Source organism: Dermochelys coriacea, chromosome 10 (assembly GCF_009764565.3).
Source record: "Dermochelys coriacea isolate rDerCor1 chromosome 10, rDerCor1.pri.v4, whole genome shotgun sequence".
NCBI lineage: Eukaryota > Metazoa > Chordata > Testudines > Dermochelyidae > Dermochelys > Dermochelys coriacea.
In genome coordinates, this window is record NC_050077.1 from 81458322 (window position 1) to 81474605 (window position 16284).

Consider the following 16284-nt stretch of genomic DNA (forward strand, 5'->3'; position numbering starts at 1 on the left):
TAGTTTATACTAGATTTCATTTTTTTTTTAAACCAAAATCATCAGCTATCTGGAAAACATGTAAAAATCCCTCAAATAATTCCAAAGACCTCCTTTCCCCTTAAATAAAATTGTCATTGTGTGCTTGGGTTTAGTGATTTTTTTTTTTTTTTTTAAAAGTCAGCTTTTGTCTTTTACCAAGTATTTGTTTAAACTGGCTCTGCTGTATGCAGTTTTATTGATGAAATGGTTACTTGCCAGAGGCCCCGGGGAAGAAGTGAATCAGTCTAGCTGACAATCTCCTTAAAAACCTTGGGTTGCAAGAAGCGTGAAAGCATCTGAGGTATGCCAACTAAATTAGCATCAGATGAAGTGATAATATATTAGAACCCACAGCCCAACAGAGTAGTTTTAAAAAGTTTTTGTAGGCTGTGCAAAAAGCTGTCTTTTGGAGAAGTGGTAAAAATGAAAGACTATTAACCAGTTTGAGTCATCTGAAAGTAGGTTGGACATTACTGTCCAGCCACTACAAGAGAACATCCCTGCCTGTGCAGAGGCATGGATTTTGTGATGTAATAGTGTAGTTCTTGGTGGCTTCTCACTTCTATAATTAGAGCTCATGTTATATAGAGAAATGACACCAGGATTGTACCCTCTCCTGCAAGCTTGTTTGAAACTTGACGTATTGGTTTGAAAGTACTGCCCCATACAGCAATGATCTGTGAGCAGGGAGCTGTGTTTCTCTGAAGTTGTGAGTAGGCAGACACAGACCTTGGAGTTGCAGTTACACCTTTGAGAAGTCTCCCTACAAACTCATTTTAGTGGATGTCAAAATTATCGTCTGGGTACAGCTCTGGAACGAGGCAAAGCATTAGACAGTATTCTTCTTATGAACCAGGAGCCAAAAATTAGCTAAATCCCTCCCTCAGAAATAACTGGCATATTTTATGGTTCTATTAGGTTATCAACAGCACATTCTTTACAGCTTCACAAATGCCAAAGTTAAAAAGCAAAGTTTGTAACAGCTGTGAAGTGCAAGCCAGCTGTGTTCACAGCATCATTTTGAGCACCACACTTGCTTATTTGGCAGCCAGGGTATGTTTACTATATTGGTTTCTATTGAAACCTTCTCCCCACCCCCACACACATCTGTTGTAGCCATATCCAAGTGAAGATTGTATTAGCTTTGCACCTTTGGACTACCTCACCTGCACTCTGCCCACTAATCCTGCTCTACAACTGCAAAATGAACACACTACACTGAGTGGCTTTTAAACAGCTCTCCTCCACTTCAAGATGTGGAATTTGTCCCCAAAACTGTCTGGTCTGAGGTTCAGAATAGGTAATAATTAGTCCTGGATCAGAGTGGTAGATTGACAATCCTTATCTTGTGTAAAAGAGCTAAAAATGCCTGCTTTGTCCCATTGGAAGTTAGCAGTCAGCATTTGTTCAAACAATAGGGCTTACATACCTCACTACATCAGGCAGAGAAGACATTAGCTCCCTGCAAAAAGGAGAGAATAGTTAGCTGGCCCCACCCCAGTGAACCTGCTCAGTCTCCACCTGGGCTCATTGGAACAAGTACTTAAGCAGGAAAGGAGATCAGCTGGAGGAGTCTTTCAAATGAAAGCAGCAAGTATCCTGTTCCTCTTCCCCCATTGTAAGGAGACAGCAGAGCCAGTCACTTCCTCAGCCTGATCCTGAACATCAAAGAATAGGGACTGTTATTTATATCAAAGAACTTTGTTTGCCTCTCCTAACCCCTGGAGGTGACAGAGCCATCTGACTCTCAAGACCAAACACAGCTAAGGACCTGCTTTACCCCTGCCAGAGGATGGAACTCTATACAGCCTCTCAGATAAGCCTATTTATTTTCCTTTAGTTTTGCATTTCCCTTCACTGAAGTACACCAAGCTGACAGCGCTGCACCGGTGACACTCAGTTCACATTTACAAGGCTTTATTCACAAAACAGTTATTTCAGTACAATAGGGTTGACTGGTTACAGTTCAGCCACATTATAATGAAGTACCCATTTTGCTCTATAATCTCGCTCTGTTATAGAGAGCTGCACTCCCTTATTTATGAGAAGGGTGTGGAAGAGGCATCAAACATGTTAGTGGAGAGGGAGAAAAGGCAGCTCCAGTAGACTCTTCCAATTACAATTTGAACTGCTGGAGAAATGAAAGCATGTATATGTTCCAACAATTAATTTAATATATTCATTCTTTATAAAGCCATTATTTAAAACAAGTTTCTTACAAATGTAAACAGCTGAATCTTCTGATTTTAAAGGAAGGCAACTACTAAATAAAGTAAGGCAACTAAAATAGGTATTTGTGATATAGCCTTGATGGCCAATCCTAATTTAGAAGGTATGGTACATTAGAAGAAAATCCCTAATATTATGCAATCATCCTATCATTTCATGTAAAAATCCTCACACAAAGAAGGATAAGCAGCAAGGCCAGGCAGCCACTGACTGGTGGTGAGGGGTCAGCCAGCAGAGAAGCTAAGATTTTATTTCTGCTGCAGCCAGTTTTAAGGATCAGGAGGAAGTTGAAAACAAAGGATTGTTACAGGTTGTACAATGTTTTACTTAGGCACACTGAGCTCGGTCGTGTCCCTTTGAAAGTATACTCAAGCTGCGAGAGAGTCCAAATGTAGTTCATTTCCTGACATGTTTGTAGTCATGTACAGCAATGTTATGTAGTTATTGCATAGTGGAAACTTTAAATCTGGATTCTAAAGAAGTTTGACCTTTACAAAATACACTAGTGATGTATGGGAACTTCCCCCCAATGTAGAATTCAGCATATGACTGAGTCCTGCTCTTTGGTAATATAACATTTGTCAAATGCAGGATGTAAAACCAGGAAACAAGCTGTCAAAATAAGTGTCTTCCACTCTAATGAAATAATTTAGACCATCTCAGGATGGCTATTGGTTTTACTGCACTCACAGCTAAAGAAAAGTTGGAACCTTTTTTGAAATCTCATTCTGACTTAATGCGACAGTCACCAGATTAATTTAAAACAATCAATTTCCAGTTTAGTATTTAGTCATGTTCTACTGGAAAAAACATCACCATTAGGTAATCAGTTATAGGAACTAGCAAAGACCTTCTAATACTCAGTCGCTGTGTGGGGTGGGGGAGGGAGGACAGGGAGAAGGAGCCAAGGTAGTAGAGAAATATGTGCCAGAGAGGAGGTGACTTGAAAATCCATCATCCTACATTTTCTCAGATAGCCTATGCACTTGCAAAGGCAACTGAAGGGTTCTTTGTTTGAAAAGATGGTTGTACCTATACTACAAAAATAAAGTACGCTAGGCAAGCACTTCTACTCCCTTTTAATGAGCCCAAGCCTAAGTGGATATTTCCACAATCTGATAGTCTCTACCTGATGGCCTAGTGCCTGGGGAAATGATTTTTCCATGTTTGCTCCTGTTCTCAAGTGCTTCCATGTAACCAGACAAGGACTCTGAAGTTTCTATTGCTCACAAGAGCTTTGTATATTTTCACACCCAACTCATCTTATGAAGAATGACTAGCAGTAGTAGGCTAACTTAGTCTCCACTACAGCCTTCTGGAATACAAGGTACAGGATGGAATATGTCTGGCTTACCAGTAGCTGAGACAGTAGAAATATAGGTTTTTGGTTTTGAAATAGGTTCTGATTTTAAAAATACCATAGGGTAGTGCTATTTTATGCTTCTACTTTGGGGTATATTTGGGGAGGGAGAGTAACATTCAGTTCCACGAAGTCAGACACATGGAATGAATTCCTCAGAAAATTCTCTCTCTTCCTTCAATCCTATTTTAGCCACTATTTTAAAGTGCAAGAACAACTGATCTGTGACTCAGTGTGAGGCAATATAAACTTGATAGGCAAGTGCATTGAACTAGAGGTGGCTTCATTACAAGTTTGAGTCAGAACTGACGGGAGGCAGGCTGCCTCACTGCCAGAGCTTTGGTTGAATGAGCTTTAATTTCATTTGACCCTGATCTATCTATTTTACCAGAGACAGCCAAGGAATGCTTGAATACAACCATTACAACATAACAGTTCCAAGTATAGCGGGAATGCTGAGAGATGATAAATTTTGAGTCTTTTAAGGCCAGACACCTGGAAAAGATTGCTGAACAGCTAGCCCCCTAAAGCACCCAGAAGGAGCTCTGTTTTTATATACCCTTTTGCAAGTGTTGATCTAGTACTTCCACTTTAAAAGCCTGCTGAACTTTAACTCGAGCTGTAAGAACTGAAAACTATTGGCATTAACTTATCCAGAATTCCAGCTTTACATCAGAGAAAAGACTTGGTTACATACCACTCTTCATTACTACATTAGACCAGACATTGGCATTCAAGGCTTGTACAATTCGTTTCACCCCTGTGGACTCTGGAAAGTCATCTAAACGAAGAAGACAAAACCCATGTAATTTCTATCAAAGTTATTCTGAACCCTAACATGCACAACCATAGAAAATTAAACTTGGAAAATGGTCACATGGTGCAACAACAGTAAAAATGAAACAGAGACCAGCCCTCTGTCCCACACTCCAATTATGAGAGCTTGCAACCCAACCCAAAGGGACCTGACTACCAACGTCAGGGTTGTGTCAGGTCAGAAAACAATCCAACTTTCTCCAGGTCCAGTCAGGGAGGCTCTGATCACTTCCCCCTGTGCAGAACCTATTGGGTAGGAAACTGCTGGAGACAGATTGCACGGTAAGAGAGGCTGTGGGAAGCCCTCACTATGCTGAGCTCTAAGGAAAAGGTGGCAGTGGTGCCGACAGGTTTGGCGGCAAAGGTCCGGTCTGAAAAGAGTCAACCCTCTCAGGATTAAGGTTACGCTTTAGAAGTAGGCCTGAGCAGACCTCTTCTAATCACTGGAAAATTTTCTTATGTACTTAACCACTGAATACCTATCAGGTGTGAGTGCTTGTCTTACGCTGCCGAGCAGACTGATACTGAAAGTGAAGGGATGTAAAAAGTAACCTGCTTAGGGAAAAACATTTGTCCCTTTGTGCCTCTCTGATACCCTACATTTTTGCCAGGTTTTTAAATTTTTTATTTCATTGCCTTGTTCTTCATGGGTCTAGGCAACATTGATTGAGCTCTCTCCGCCTTAAAATGAAGGGTTGGATATGTTGAATATTTAACAAAAATTCCCCTTGCAGATTGCTGAGACATTTGAGTTACAGGTATGTGTGCTATGAAGCGCAACACTATGAACTGAAATCATGTCCCCTTATAGTGAAGCAGGTGCCAGGTATCACTTGTAGTATTGCTATCTGTTCTGCTCTTGATGGAAAAACTGCTAGAATTATGACAAGTCCTGAATATTTAATGTAAAAAGCAATCAACCCCTCATCCCTCCAACAATCTGATCTTTATACACAACAAAGGAGGAAAACCCTTTTTTTCCCCTTTGCAGTTCACTATTTAAATAGGGCAGAGATGTTTAGCCAGCTGATCATTTCCTGTTATAAAATGTCCATGCTCTACTATTTAAAAGCTCTAGGACACATGCTATAAAAAGCCTGATTATATTTTGATTGATTAATTGGAATAGGATTTACCGGGAAAGCCTAAAATTATTTCTCTGAAAACTAACTTCAGGTGCTCCTTAAATTACTCTAACCTGACAGCCATTTTTATTATTTCAGTTTGCTTACTGCATGCATCTGACAGCACTTTGTGTATAGTCAGTTTCACCATTTCCTTGGATTAGTCAGTTTCCTCTGTTTGTGGAGGTCTCTCACAAAGCAAAAGGGGAGAGAGAAACCTTTCAGGATAGGAAAATATGACTGCAAAAAAAAAAAAAATCACAAACATTTCTGGGATGACTCAAGGGCAGGTCTAGTAAATTACATTACCTTTAACGCCTTTTAAAAAAAGATTTCAAGGTGACAGTGACCCTTAAGTTTAAAATACAAACAAAAAGCCAAAGAGCAGGGTCTCAGGAGACAAAAGAATAGGAATGATTATCATGAGGCTGAATTAATAGTTCCGGCTCTCATTACAAAAAGTAGCTGGCTGATATTGTACTCATAATGAGAGCTCCGAGTCAGCTGTAGCAGCTCCTTTGGTAATTTTTAAACCCCTCTTGGCACTGTTTCTGTGCTGCATCTATTTTATGTTCCTGGGTAAGCATTTCATGTAACAAGTTTACAGGGGAAACAAGTTACTCATTAGAATGTATTTCCTTCAATGTCTGAGTCACAGTGATTCAATATGTTAATGTTAGAAAGGTACAAGAGCTAGAGTTTATGTATCACCACTCAAATATGAACATCCTGGCTGATTATTAAGATTACTTATTTTATTTGCATCTAAACAAGTGAGTCATACTTTAAAAAGAAAGTACATTTAAAAGAAATTTCCATTGAAAGAAAGCATTAGTAACTTTAAAGTTCAATTCTACTCTGAAAAGTGATTAAAAATGATACCATGGGGTTTCATAATTGTCTCCCAGTAACTTCTGTATCAATTGAGCTCAGTTTACAACTCAAAACAAGCTCTTTTCCCTAACTGCTAGGCCTGCAAACTCAAACTGATCTAAAAGACAAGTTGGGTTCTTTCCTTCTTGTACAGCACCAGTAATGAAGGCCCTGTGAAATATGGAACCTTGTAATTTTCTGCACAGAGATTCTTCAGGTGAAATTAACCTCTCCTTGACAGCTGTGCATTCCCACTGCATTCAGTGTATTTAAACAGATATAAATATTAGTGAATAACTGATGCTTGGGAATATAGCTGATGGTGTTGACTCTACTGAAGTAGTAAACACTTTCCTTTTCTCAACACACATGGAAGATCTGCGTCAGGAGGTGCCAGAACTCAACCACAAGAGCGGAACACATTACATTTTTCCTCACAGATGTCAACACCACACAACCGGTTTTGCTTCATGGGTTTTAATTTTGAACATACAAGTGATTCTGAAACTGGTTTGTTTCCTGCAAGACTGTGCATGCGCACAACCCCCCGCCCCACCTCCCTTAAACAAAAAACTAAAAAAGTTTATTCAGAAGGTAATTTAGTAGCCCAAAGACAACAGATCATTAAACAATGTTTGTATTTTATGTTTGGTGCTTTTAAAAGTCCTCAAAACTCTACAAATACTTTTTCTTTCCCCCCTTCACTCTCTCTACCAGTTTTTTTTGTTTCAAATGGATCTGGAAATTGAGTATAAATGTTATTTTATACATGACCATCAAGTATATAATCACAGCACTGGGATTAGTTAACAGCTGCTACAGAGCCAGAAGAGCGAACACAAAACTTAGTTTTGATGTAGGCGCTGCGTCAACAGCGGTGTATTTTGGAGGAAACAACCAACCCTCCTAGCCCTGACAGGAAGAACACCACTCTAACTTGCAGTATTCCACAGACAACCCTGGTAGTACAGAATCAAATTAAAAGCCCCTTTCAATTGCTCCATAATCAGCATTGTAAATTTATTCGTTCTAAAAACGACAGGTTGTAACCCTACCGTCTTCATCAGGCAGCTCCTCTGGGCTCAGTTCCACCAGTTCAAAACTGTGTTTGATGCACCACTCTTGAGCTTTTTGTCGGTTCACACCTAAGATTATGAAACAAACCGCTTTCTAAATGTCTAATTTTTTAAACTCTCCAATACCAAATGTGCAGAATTTTTTATACCCCCCAAATCTGTCCCCTTGCTTTGGATTCTTTCGTAACAAAGGAAGTACAGAAATAGTTGGGGTTCTGTCCATTACTAACATCACAAATAAGGATTCTACAGGCTTTTGAGTTAAACTGCACCATATCTTTAATCACTCTGTTTTCCTCTTTAAAAATCATGTATAAATTCTTGTTTTTTTTTGCAATTAGAGCTGAGACTGACATGTAAATGAAAAGCCATAACAGGGATTACTTCTACTAAGGGCTTGATCCTGAGCTAAATTAATTTGCTTTTGCACAATACATCAACACAGGAACCAAGCTGACTTATATACAATAAAAGCACATGGATTTACACAAGAAAAATCACCCAAAAAGGCTGACCCTTCTTTCTTCACACTGCAGTCACTACCCAGGATCCTACTGATATGCCCTAACTCTGACTCGCATGGACCACCTGTACAGGCAAGTGAATTTCAGCCCATTCAGTAACGCGACTTCCCAGTGAATATCGGCAGTGGTGTTGAGAGATACCAAATGTGGGGGTGACTTTTCAGTGTGTACACTTGTCCACTAGGAACTGGCCAGCCCAAGTATGTCATGGAGACAAATAAGCAGCCATCAGATGGTACATGTGTCACTACCAACCTGGTTGGATTTAAATTGCAATTAAAGTAAAAGGCTCCATCCAATTACCAGCCATTTGAGTAACTCCGCTCCTCCCTATCAAATCTAAAGCTCTTATCCATATACCATAAGATATAGCTGTAGTAAGTTTGCCAAGAAAACAAACAGCATGCAAGATCACTTTTTCCAGCCAAACTTTAGCATCTTACCATTTTCAGATACTCTGTCACACACCAAGATCATAACCTCTGGTAACCATTCTTCTGCCAGGGGAAGCCATGTAGAGACACTTTCAAGACCAGATTTCTGGAAGAAACAAGGTTCTTGTGTGAATACCTCAAAGCACTTTGCAACTTTAAAATGAATCTTTAAAACCCTGTTAATGTAATCCTTAAAGCCTCATGGTTAAGACAGTCACAAAATGAGAGGGTGAAGGTTCCAACAGCAATGCCACCTCATCTGTGTTGTACAGTTGGTACATCTTAGGATAGGTTCACAATATTAATAAATTAAACTATGCATTTTTAACCAGAGAAAACAGGAATAGCAAATATCCCGTGTCCTCTGTGGCTGAGTTCATCTCACTTGTTTGGAACTTAAATATCAAAATATGCAAATTAACTGAATTCCTAGCTCAGATTACATAAATTAAAAATACTTTGTAATAATTTAACATTTAAGCAGTTCCAATGAGGCTTAAAGTTCATGCATCACTGAAACTAATGAATTATCTTTGCTGCTGCTGCAGACAGTTTATCTGGAGACAGTCTTGCAGTACCAGGTAAAAGGTGTCCCTCAAATGGGAGGGAGCTTGAAATAGATTTGTGCCCTTTCTTGTTCATAGTGTGAAAGGTTCTCCACCCCAAACAGACATTTTCTCTTTGTTTTTTGTTTTGCCTTAGAAATATTAGGAATCCCACTGGCCTTTTCTGATTTTACTGGAAGACTGTTTGGATGATTCCAAACATGTTGGGGGCTCTCTTATTTTAATCAAAGGGGTGATGGTGAATCCTTACAAATATCTGCCCTGATCCCAGGCTTTACACAACTAGCATCAAACAGCTCTAAAATCAGCATAACTAGTCTGAGGAGAATGGCCCCAGTGTAGCAGGAATATCTGATGCACACAGGTGGAGTATCAGTTCTTATGCTACCTCTTGTCCTGGGACTGGTGTAAGGGAAGATGGTGGGGCAAGGAACTGTGGCCTCCCTAGCTGCTATAATGGTTCCTTAGGACCAGTGGTAATAGGCATAATTTAAGGCTGCTCTAACTTGCATTACAGGACCAGCCTAGAGCGCAACCGACACAGGATCTGGGGAACATAAAGATGACTTAATTATAGTAACAGTCCAAACTATAGTGCATGAGAAGATAATATACAGGAATAAAAAATATTCTTACTATTGTGCTGTCAAAGTAAACCACAAATGCCTGGACAGATTCAGCAATTTCTGCTGTCACAAGATATTTGTTAGGTACCACACACATGTGAATATCAGCAGAATAATATTTATTGTCTATTGTCCAGGGGTAAAATCTCACACCCCCACTTGTAGACACATCTGCAGCAAGGTCTTCTGTTCCAATGATACCTATACAAAAATCAGAGAAATGAATGATGAGATGGTAAAGCCAATACCAAGGGTACAGTCCATCTAGAAAAGTCTTAGACAAAAGGCTAAATTTAGCTGGACTGTAATACTCAGAATAGATATTAAAAAAATCCACCAATACTTGTATTGACTCCAAAAGTTTATTTCCCAACTTGTTACTATATCCTAGACGAATGCTAGCCATGGAGAGAGCAATGCTGTAGCAAGCAAGAGTTACAGAAAAGTTTTAAGAAGTTATTTTAATTAATACTATTTTTTCTAGCCTGAAGTATGCTATGCAGGATTGCATCTAACAATGCACACGATGGAGCTCATTAAAGATATTTTGTGGAAGGAATAAGAAGGCGGCTTAAATACTAAAGGTGCAGGTCTGGCTTCTATCATGTGTGCTCATCCAACTACCAGTGGGACAAAAAAGGAGAATTCTTGTCACTTTTGCCTACCTACTTGCAGATTTACTTCAGTATTTAAGTATGTTCCTCCAAATTCATATACTTGCAAGAGGCTGTACCAGTAACCTCTACTCGGTTCACAATCTTTTTAAGAATATACAAGCTATAAGGGCGTGGAATTAAATACATGCAACCAATGTCACTACTAGCCAAGTCATCAAAAATTGTTGACGACTATGACTGAAAACGCACAACAAGGTGATAGAGTAAATTATCAGCTGTCAGAAGTTTAGTGTTGGTCCCAGGATATGAGAGAGAGAAGGTAGATGAGGTAATATCTTTTACTGGACCAAATTCTGTGAGGGGAAGGGACAAGCTTTCAAGCTGCACAGAGCTCTCTCTCGGGTCTGGGAAGGTAACCAAAATGTCTGAGCTATATACACACTGGGACAGATTATACAAGATTCCTATATGGAGTTCTATGGGAGCTGCAATTAAAATCCCAACCAACACTTTGAAAACTTATTCCTAAATAGTCCACTACCTGAGCATATAGTAACATTTAAGTTAGTATTGCCTCTAGGGCCTAGGCTATCACATAGCTTGACAGCCACCTGGTGGAGTTAAATTATAATTAGTAGCAAAGAACTACAAATATATAGCATTGAAATAGTCAGCATAATTGGGATCATACTGGGCAAAATCATAAGTTTGAAAAAGTTATAGAACTATATCCATGAATGTGAATATTGGAGAACTACAGTTTTGTGGGAACCAGAAGGCTCAGAGGACTGGAAATGGAATATGCAGTCTTTCAGTTCTCAGGGTCAGATTTTTAAAATATTTAGGTGCCTAAAGGTATAGATAGATGCTTAATAGGATTTTCAGAAGCACCTAACGGCCTAACTCGCAGTGCTTTCCAAGTCTCTTGCCCAAGAAGTTTGACTGAATTCCATTTACAATATATGGGGAACAGTTTAAATACAGGTAGGTGAGAAAGTCTCATTGGCAAGGACAGCATAGCGAAAATGGGGTTTACCATGGGATTTGAAAGAAGATGGGAAGGACTGGAACAAATATGTGGTGGAGGGAGCAGCTGTTCAAACATCAGTGGATGGCATATAACAGATGTAAACAAAAGTGTTATGCACAACACTGAAGCAGAGGAGCTTGGTAGGAAGAGGAAGGCAGTGAAGGAATTAGAGGGTAAGATTTGACCTTGATAACAGATGACTAATCTGTAAAAGAATTTCCTAATCTAGTTTCATAAACCTTGTTTTTCCACAAACTGGCTCCTCCACACCTATATTCTAACTCTTTAACCTACTTTTCTTATAAATAAGTTTTATATGATAGAACCTCCGAGACAACTTTTATCTTATTTTAGCAAGATTTATCATTTTTGGTCCTATTACTCTTCTATTGTCAGAGTGAACTAATGGCTTTTAATGTAATCAAGACCCATTCTGTTTGATAAGAATGTTCACTTAACCAGAAAACAAAAGAAATAAAGGGTTTAAGATAATGCAAGGCCAAATAAAGCTTGATTCTGGCTTCCCTAGTATTATGTGACCAACGGTTAGTCTGCAAATCCATGTTCACAGAAGTATACTCCAGGGGCCACTACAACGTCTAACCAAAATAATCTGGATTAATATGTAATCTAAAAAAACCTTTTTACCTCACTTCTAAAAACAAACAGTTTAAAATCCTAGATCATGAAGATATTTAGATTTAGTGTATACTGTTTATCAGTAACTTTCAACATCTGAGAAAGTTCTTCCTACAGTTGTCTGCCAAAAACTCTGTGCAGGATCCAATATTTACCCTGCACCATTTTATGGCCTTATAGACACCTAAGAAAAGAACACAGTCTGTGTTTGGTGGCTGGATGATGCCATCAGTTGCTATGATGCAAACACCCAAGTCTCTAGTCTAGACAGCTAGTGGAAGAGGACTGCTTTTCAGTTTGTTTTAAAACACACACTGAGTATTTTCAGTTCTAAACCTCCTCAAGTAATTTGGATTACACACACACAACCTTCAGAAATCCCTTTAACAGATTGTCCTTAGCATTCAGTAACAGAGAAACTCTTAAAGGGCGACATCTCCTTCCAAAATCCACAGGGCTGTTCACTGAGTCATATATCAGTTTTATTTAGAATTTAAAGTTTTTTTTTTAAAAAAAAAGTGTCCCTTGCATGCCAAAACTAACCCTTGTTTCTAGCGTAAAGTGGGGGGGGGGGGGGAAGAGAGGGTTTGTAATATTGATATACTGCAGACAGATTTAAGTACAACGGCAAACTACTACCATTTACATTAGTTTGAAACTCAGGATATTAACAACTCTGGTATATAATAATGCCAATTCCTACTGCACAAGAAGTTTACTAGTAAATTGCTAATACTGCAATTTCATATTCTGTTGTAAAGTCAAGGTAGTTAAGATATTGTTTGAAAAATCCAGGGACTCTTGACAAGTAAACAATGAAGCATTTCTAAATACATGAATACCAGTTCTTTTTCTACAGGGCCAGTATATGTAGCACATTGTTTCAAATGCAGGTAAAATATAATTCATTAGTCTGGCCTATAAGTAGCTATACTGTGGTGGGATTTTTGGTTTTAATTCCCACTTAAAGCATGTTTTGGCACCTTAGTAATATGTTTTATGAAAGTTCTCAATTGAATTTTTAGAATTGCTTGCCAATGCTAGTGGAAGTTAGTTATTTAAGTTATGTTAAAGCTGTTCACCTCCACCACCTTGAAATCATACAAAAATTTTCAATCATTTAGTAAAAGATTCCCTTATTTTCATGTTTCCCTTTTGCTATTGAAGATATTTGTGTCTCAGAGCTCTTATCTCTGCCCTGCTTCTCTCTCCACTTGATCCTTTAACAAAGCTCAGGTTTCAGAGTAGCAGCCATGTTAGTCTGTATTCGCAAAAAGAAAAAGGAGTACTTGTGGCACCTTAGAGACTAACAAATTTATTTGAGCATAAGCTTTCACGAACTACAGCTTTTCTTTTAACAAAGCTATAACTCTGTTTGATTTCAGTGGCAACAGACTGGTTTCAGAGTAGCAGCCGTGTTAGTCTGTATTCGCAAAAAGAAAAGGAGTACTCGTGGCACCTTAGAGACCAACACATTTATTTGAGCATAAGCTTTTGTGAGCTACAGCTCACTTCATCGGATGCAACAGACTGTGACTGTAAAGTCACAAAGTCAACGTTATAACTTCACTGAATGACCAGCAGGAAGAAAATAGAATGAGGAAAGAAAGTCTTTGTTGGAAAACTTTTTTTTTCCTTCTTAAGTTAGCCAACTCAGTAAGAATTATAAACGCATGCAAAAACGAAGTGTGTTTTTAAAAATAGCTCCCCAAACATCACTGTGAAAAATCTTTCACATCAGCTCCATCAATAAAAAAATTTAAATGTTTACAAAACAGTAGAGGCAAAATTGCTAGACAAAGTTTAAGCCTCTAAGAGAACGTAAAAACAAAAACCCCCCGCAAATGCTTTCCTTTCGCTGCTAAGGTTCTGCTACTTTATGCAACTTTAATTCACCCTATTCTGCTTCTGATTGTAGACATTTCTCATCCAAACAGAATGACTTTGCCAGTCATAATGTGGAATTTCTCTCCAAGAACCATGTGCAATTAAAACTCTTGTACACAAAACTCAACTCAAATACTGACGAGACCTTAAAGTTTTATAACTTGCCTTGAGCTAGATTGCATACTTGTAACTTCCCATAAAAGTAATTAGAGGTTTGGGATAGTTACTACATTTCCTACAGCACAACCGTGATGTCCCATCTCTATATATTACTCTTGCTGACAAAATTAAGTGCAGCTTGGATAATTTATTTTTGACAGCTTCAATAGGTTTGCCACTAGCTGCATTTTTCACTAAAAATCACTACCTATACTAAGATATTTAAGTGTTTTGCCTTCTGTTTCTGCTGTAAAAACAGAGGCTGTATGAGGGTACTGAAATAAACTGTCTAGACAAATTAAGAATTGTCCAGAATGTTACTCCACCTTGGAATTAGTTTCATATATTGTACACACTGTACTTCATTTCCATGAATTTTCTCCCCAAAATAGAAGACTCTTTGTATTTTAATGCAAAAACAGGTTCTCAACTATAATGAAAGCTTTCCACACCCAGTTCTAGAAAATATTTTTTTAGGATAAAAAACATTTCAAATTCTGCTTGCATTTGGCCAAAACAAACATTTCCAGAAAACTGATATAATGGCAAGAGCACGTGACTCAGTAAATGTACGTCTTTAGAGAAAAGAAAAGGAGTACTTGTGGCACCTTAGAGACTAACAAATTTATTAGAGCATAAGCTTTCGTGAGCTACAGCTCGCTTCATCGGATGCCGATGAAGCGAGCTGTAGCTCACGAAAGCTTATGCTCTAATAAATTTGTTAGTCTCTAAGGTGCCACAAGTCCTCCTTTTCTTTTTGCGAATACAGACTAACACGGCTGCTACTCTGAAACCCGTCTTTAGAGAATTACTCATTTTCATGTTTGATCTTTCCATCAAGAGGGATAGCTTAGTGGTTTGAGCATTGGCCTGCTAAACCCAGGGTTGTGAGTTCAATCCTTGAGGGGGCCATTTAGGATCTGGGGCAAAAATTGGAGATTGAGCAAGGGGTTGGACTAATGACCCCTTGGTCCCTTCCCACCCTGATATTCTATGATACTTAAGAGGGTCAGTGGTTTAACATCCAAAGAGTCTAGAAAACCAACTGACTCACTCAGTGACCACCAATGCAGGCAGGCCTATTGGACTGACTTCTCTGGCTGTCCTCTTCATGGAACAGAGACGGGTTATTCATATTACAATAGCATCCGCAGGTCCAAATGGTTCAGGGCCCAGTGGAGAACACTGAACACATAGGACAGTTCCTGCCCCTAAGAGACTCTACTCACAAAGTGTCACGTGCACAAATATAACATCTTTTTTAAGAAGGCTTCATCTGCAGCGGAAATGTTAATGTTTAAGCTCCTTTGCTCTGAGAATCACAACAGGAGATACTGGACTGGCCCACGTAGAGATGCTAAAAGCACGGTAAACAACATGGCATTTTTGACTGGTTCAAGACCAGTCTCTTGCAACCCACCAAGGACTAAAGTTATTTAAAATTGAAAATCTTACATTTCCAAAATGGTGTATCAGCTTGGTCCAGAGCAAGACACAAGAAGCTCCCCAATACTTATGGAATCTATTCATAGGAGAAGCGTCTTTCTAACCCCAGGCAGCTGGTTGGTTTATGCCTTAAAGCATGAATTATTTATATTCACTAGTTTTTTTTTTTAAATTCTGTTTAGATATTTGTTTGAGCAATGAGAACACTAGGGATTTTTGTTTTGTTTTTTTAATACTGCTAAGATCTTGGACTCTGATGGGGCAGCAATATTCCTCAATAAGCTAAATTTGTTGCCTTTCAAATTTAATTGGGTGTTCCTTTGGTCTTGTTACCAGAGGATAAATGAACACAGTAAGATTCTGAGAAGGAAAGGGAAGGCAGACACCACCAAACTGAAGAATGTAGGTGGTATATCATATTCATGCCATTTGTAAAACATCAAAAGCTCAGCAAACATTCCATACCTGGAAGGCAACTAATGTATGGAATGGACTGTCCAAAGCACTTTAGAAGCTTGAAGTATGACCTCTAAAATGAGCTGAATATGAATATTTACAAGAAAAGTCACAGGAAATAAGCTACAGAGCTGAAGGTCTGTCCATCTTTCCCCTCCCCCCCCGCCCTCAGAATTTACTGCTCTATTACAGCTATGAGAAAACAAATACCTAAAACTGAAGCACTCTTGCGATGTCTAGTATTTACTACCACTGGACTAGTAACGTTCTGTTAAAAACCATTGCAAATCCCCTGTTGCAGCTTTTCTCCCACAGATTACAGTAAAGCATTCTTGGTTTTCTTTTTCTGAGTGCTTTCCAATTTTAACACTGACAAACTTAAATTTAAAACATATTAAAGA

At 38.7% G+C, this 16284-nt stretch overlaps 1 protein-coding gene across 2 annotated transcripts in view; it reads right to left on the bottom strand.

The window, feature by feature from the left end:
• The window catches only part of AAGAB (alpha and gamma adaptin binding protein), a 28252-nt gene that overhangs the window by 8349 nt on the left and 3619 nt on the right, over positions 1-16284 (bottom strand). The window contains exons 2-5 of one of the 2 annotated variants that reach the window (XM_038418449.2): positions 9660-9850; positions 8467-8563; positions 7479-7568; positions 4308-4391 (exon numbers count right to left, since the gene is read on the bottom strand). In XM_038418449.2, the coding sequence (XP_038274377.1) occupies positions 4308-4391; positions 7479-7568; positions 8467-8563; positions 9660-9850 (462 nt within the window). The remainder of the gene's footprint in view (positions 1-4307; positions 4392-7478; positions 7569-8466; positions 8564-9659; positions 9851-16284) is intronic. The other variant, XM_038418450.2, reaches the window with a different exon arrangement.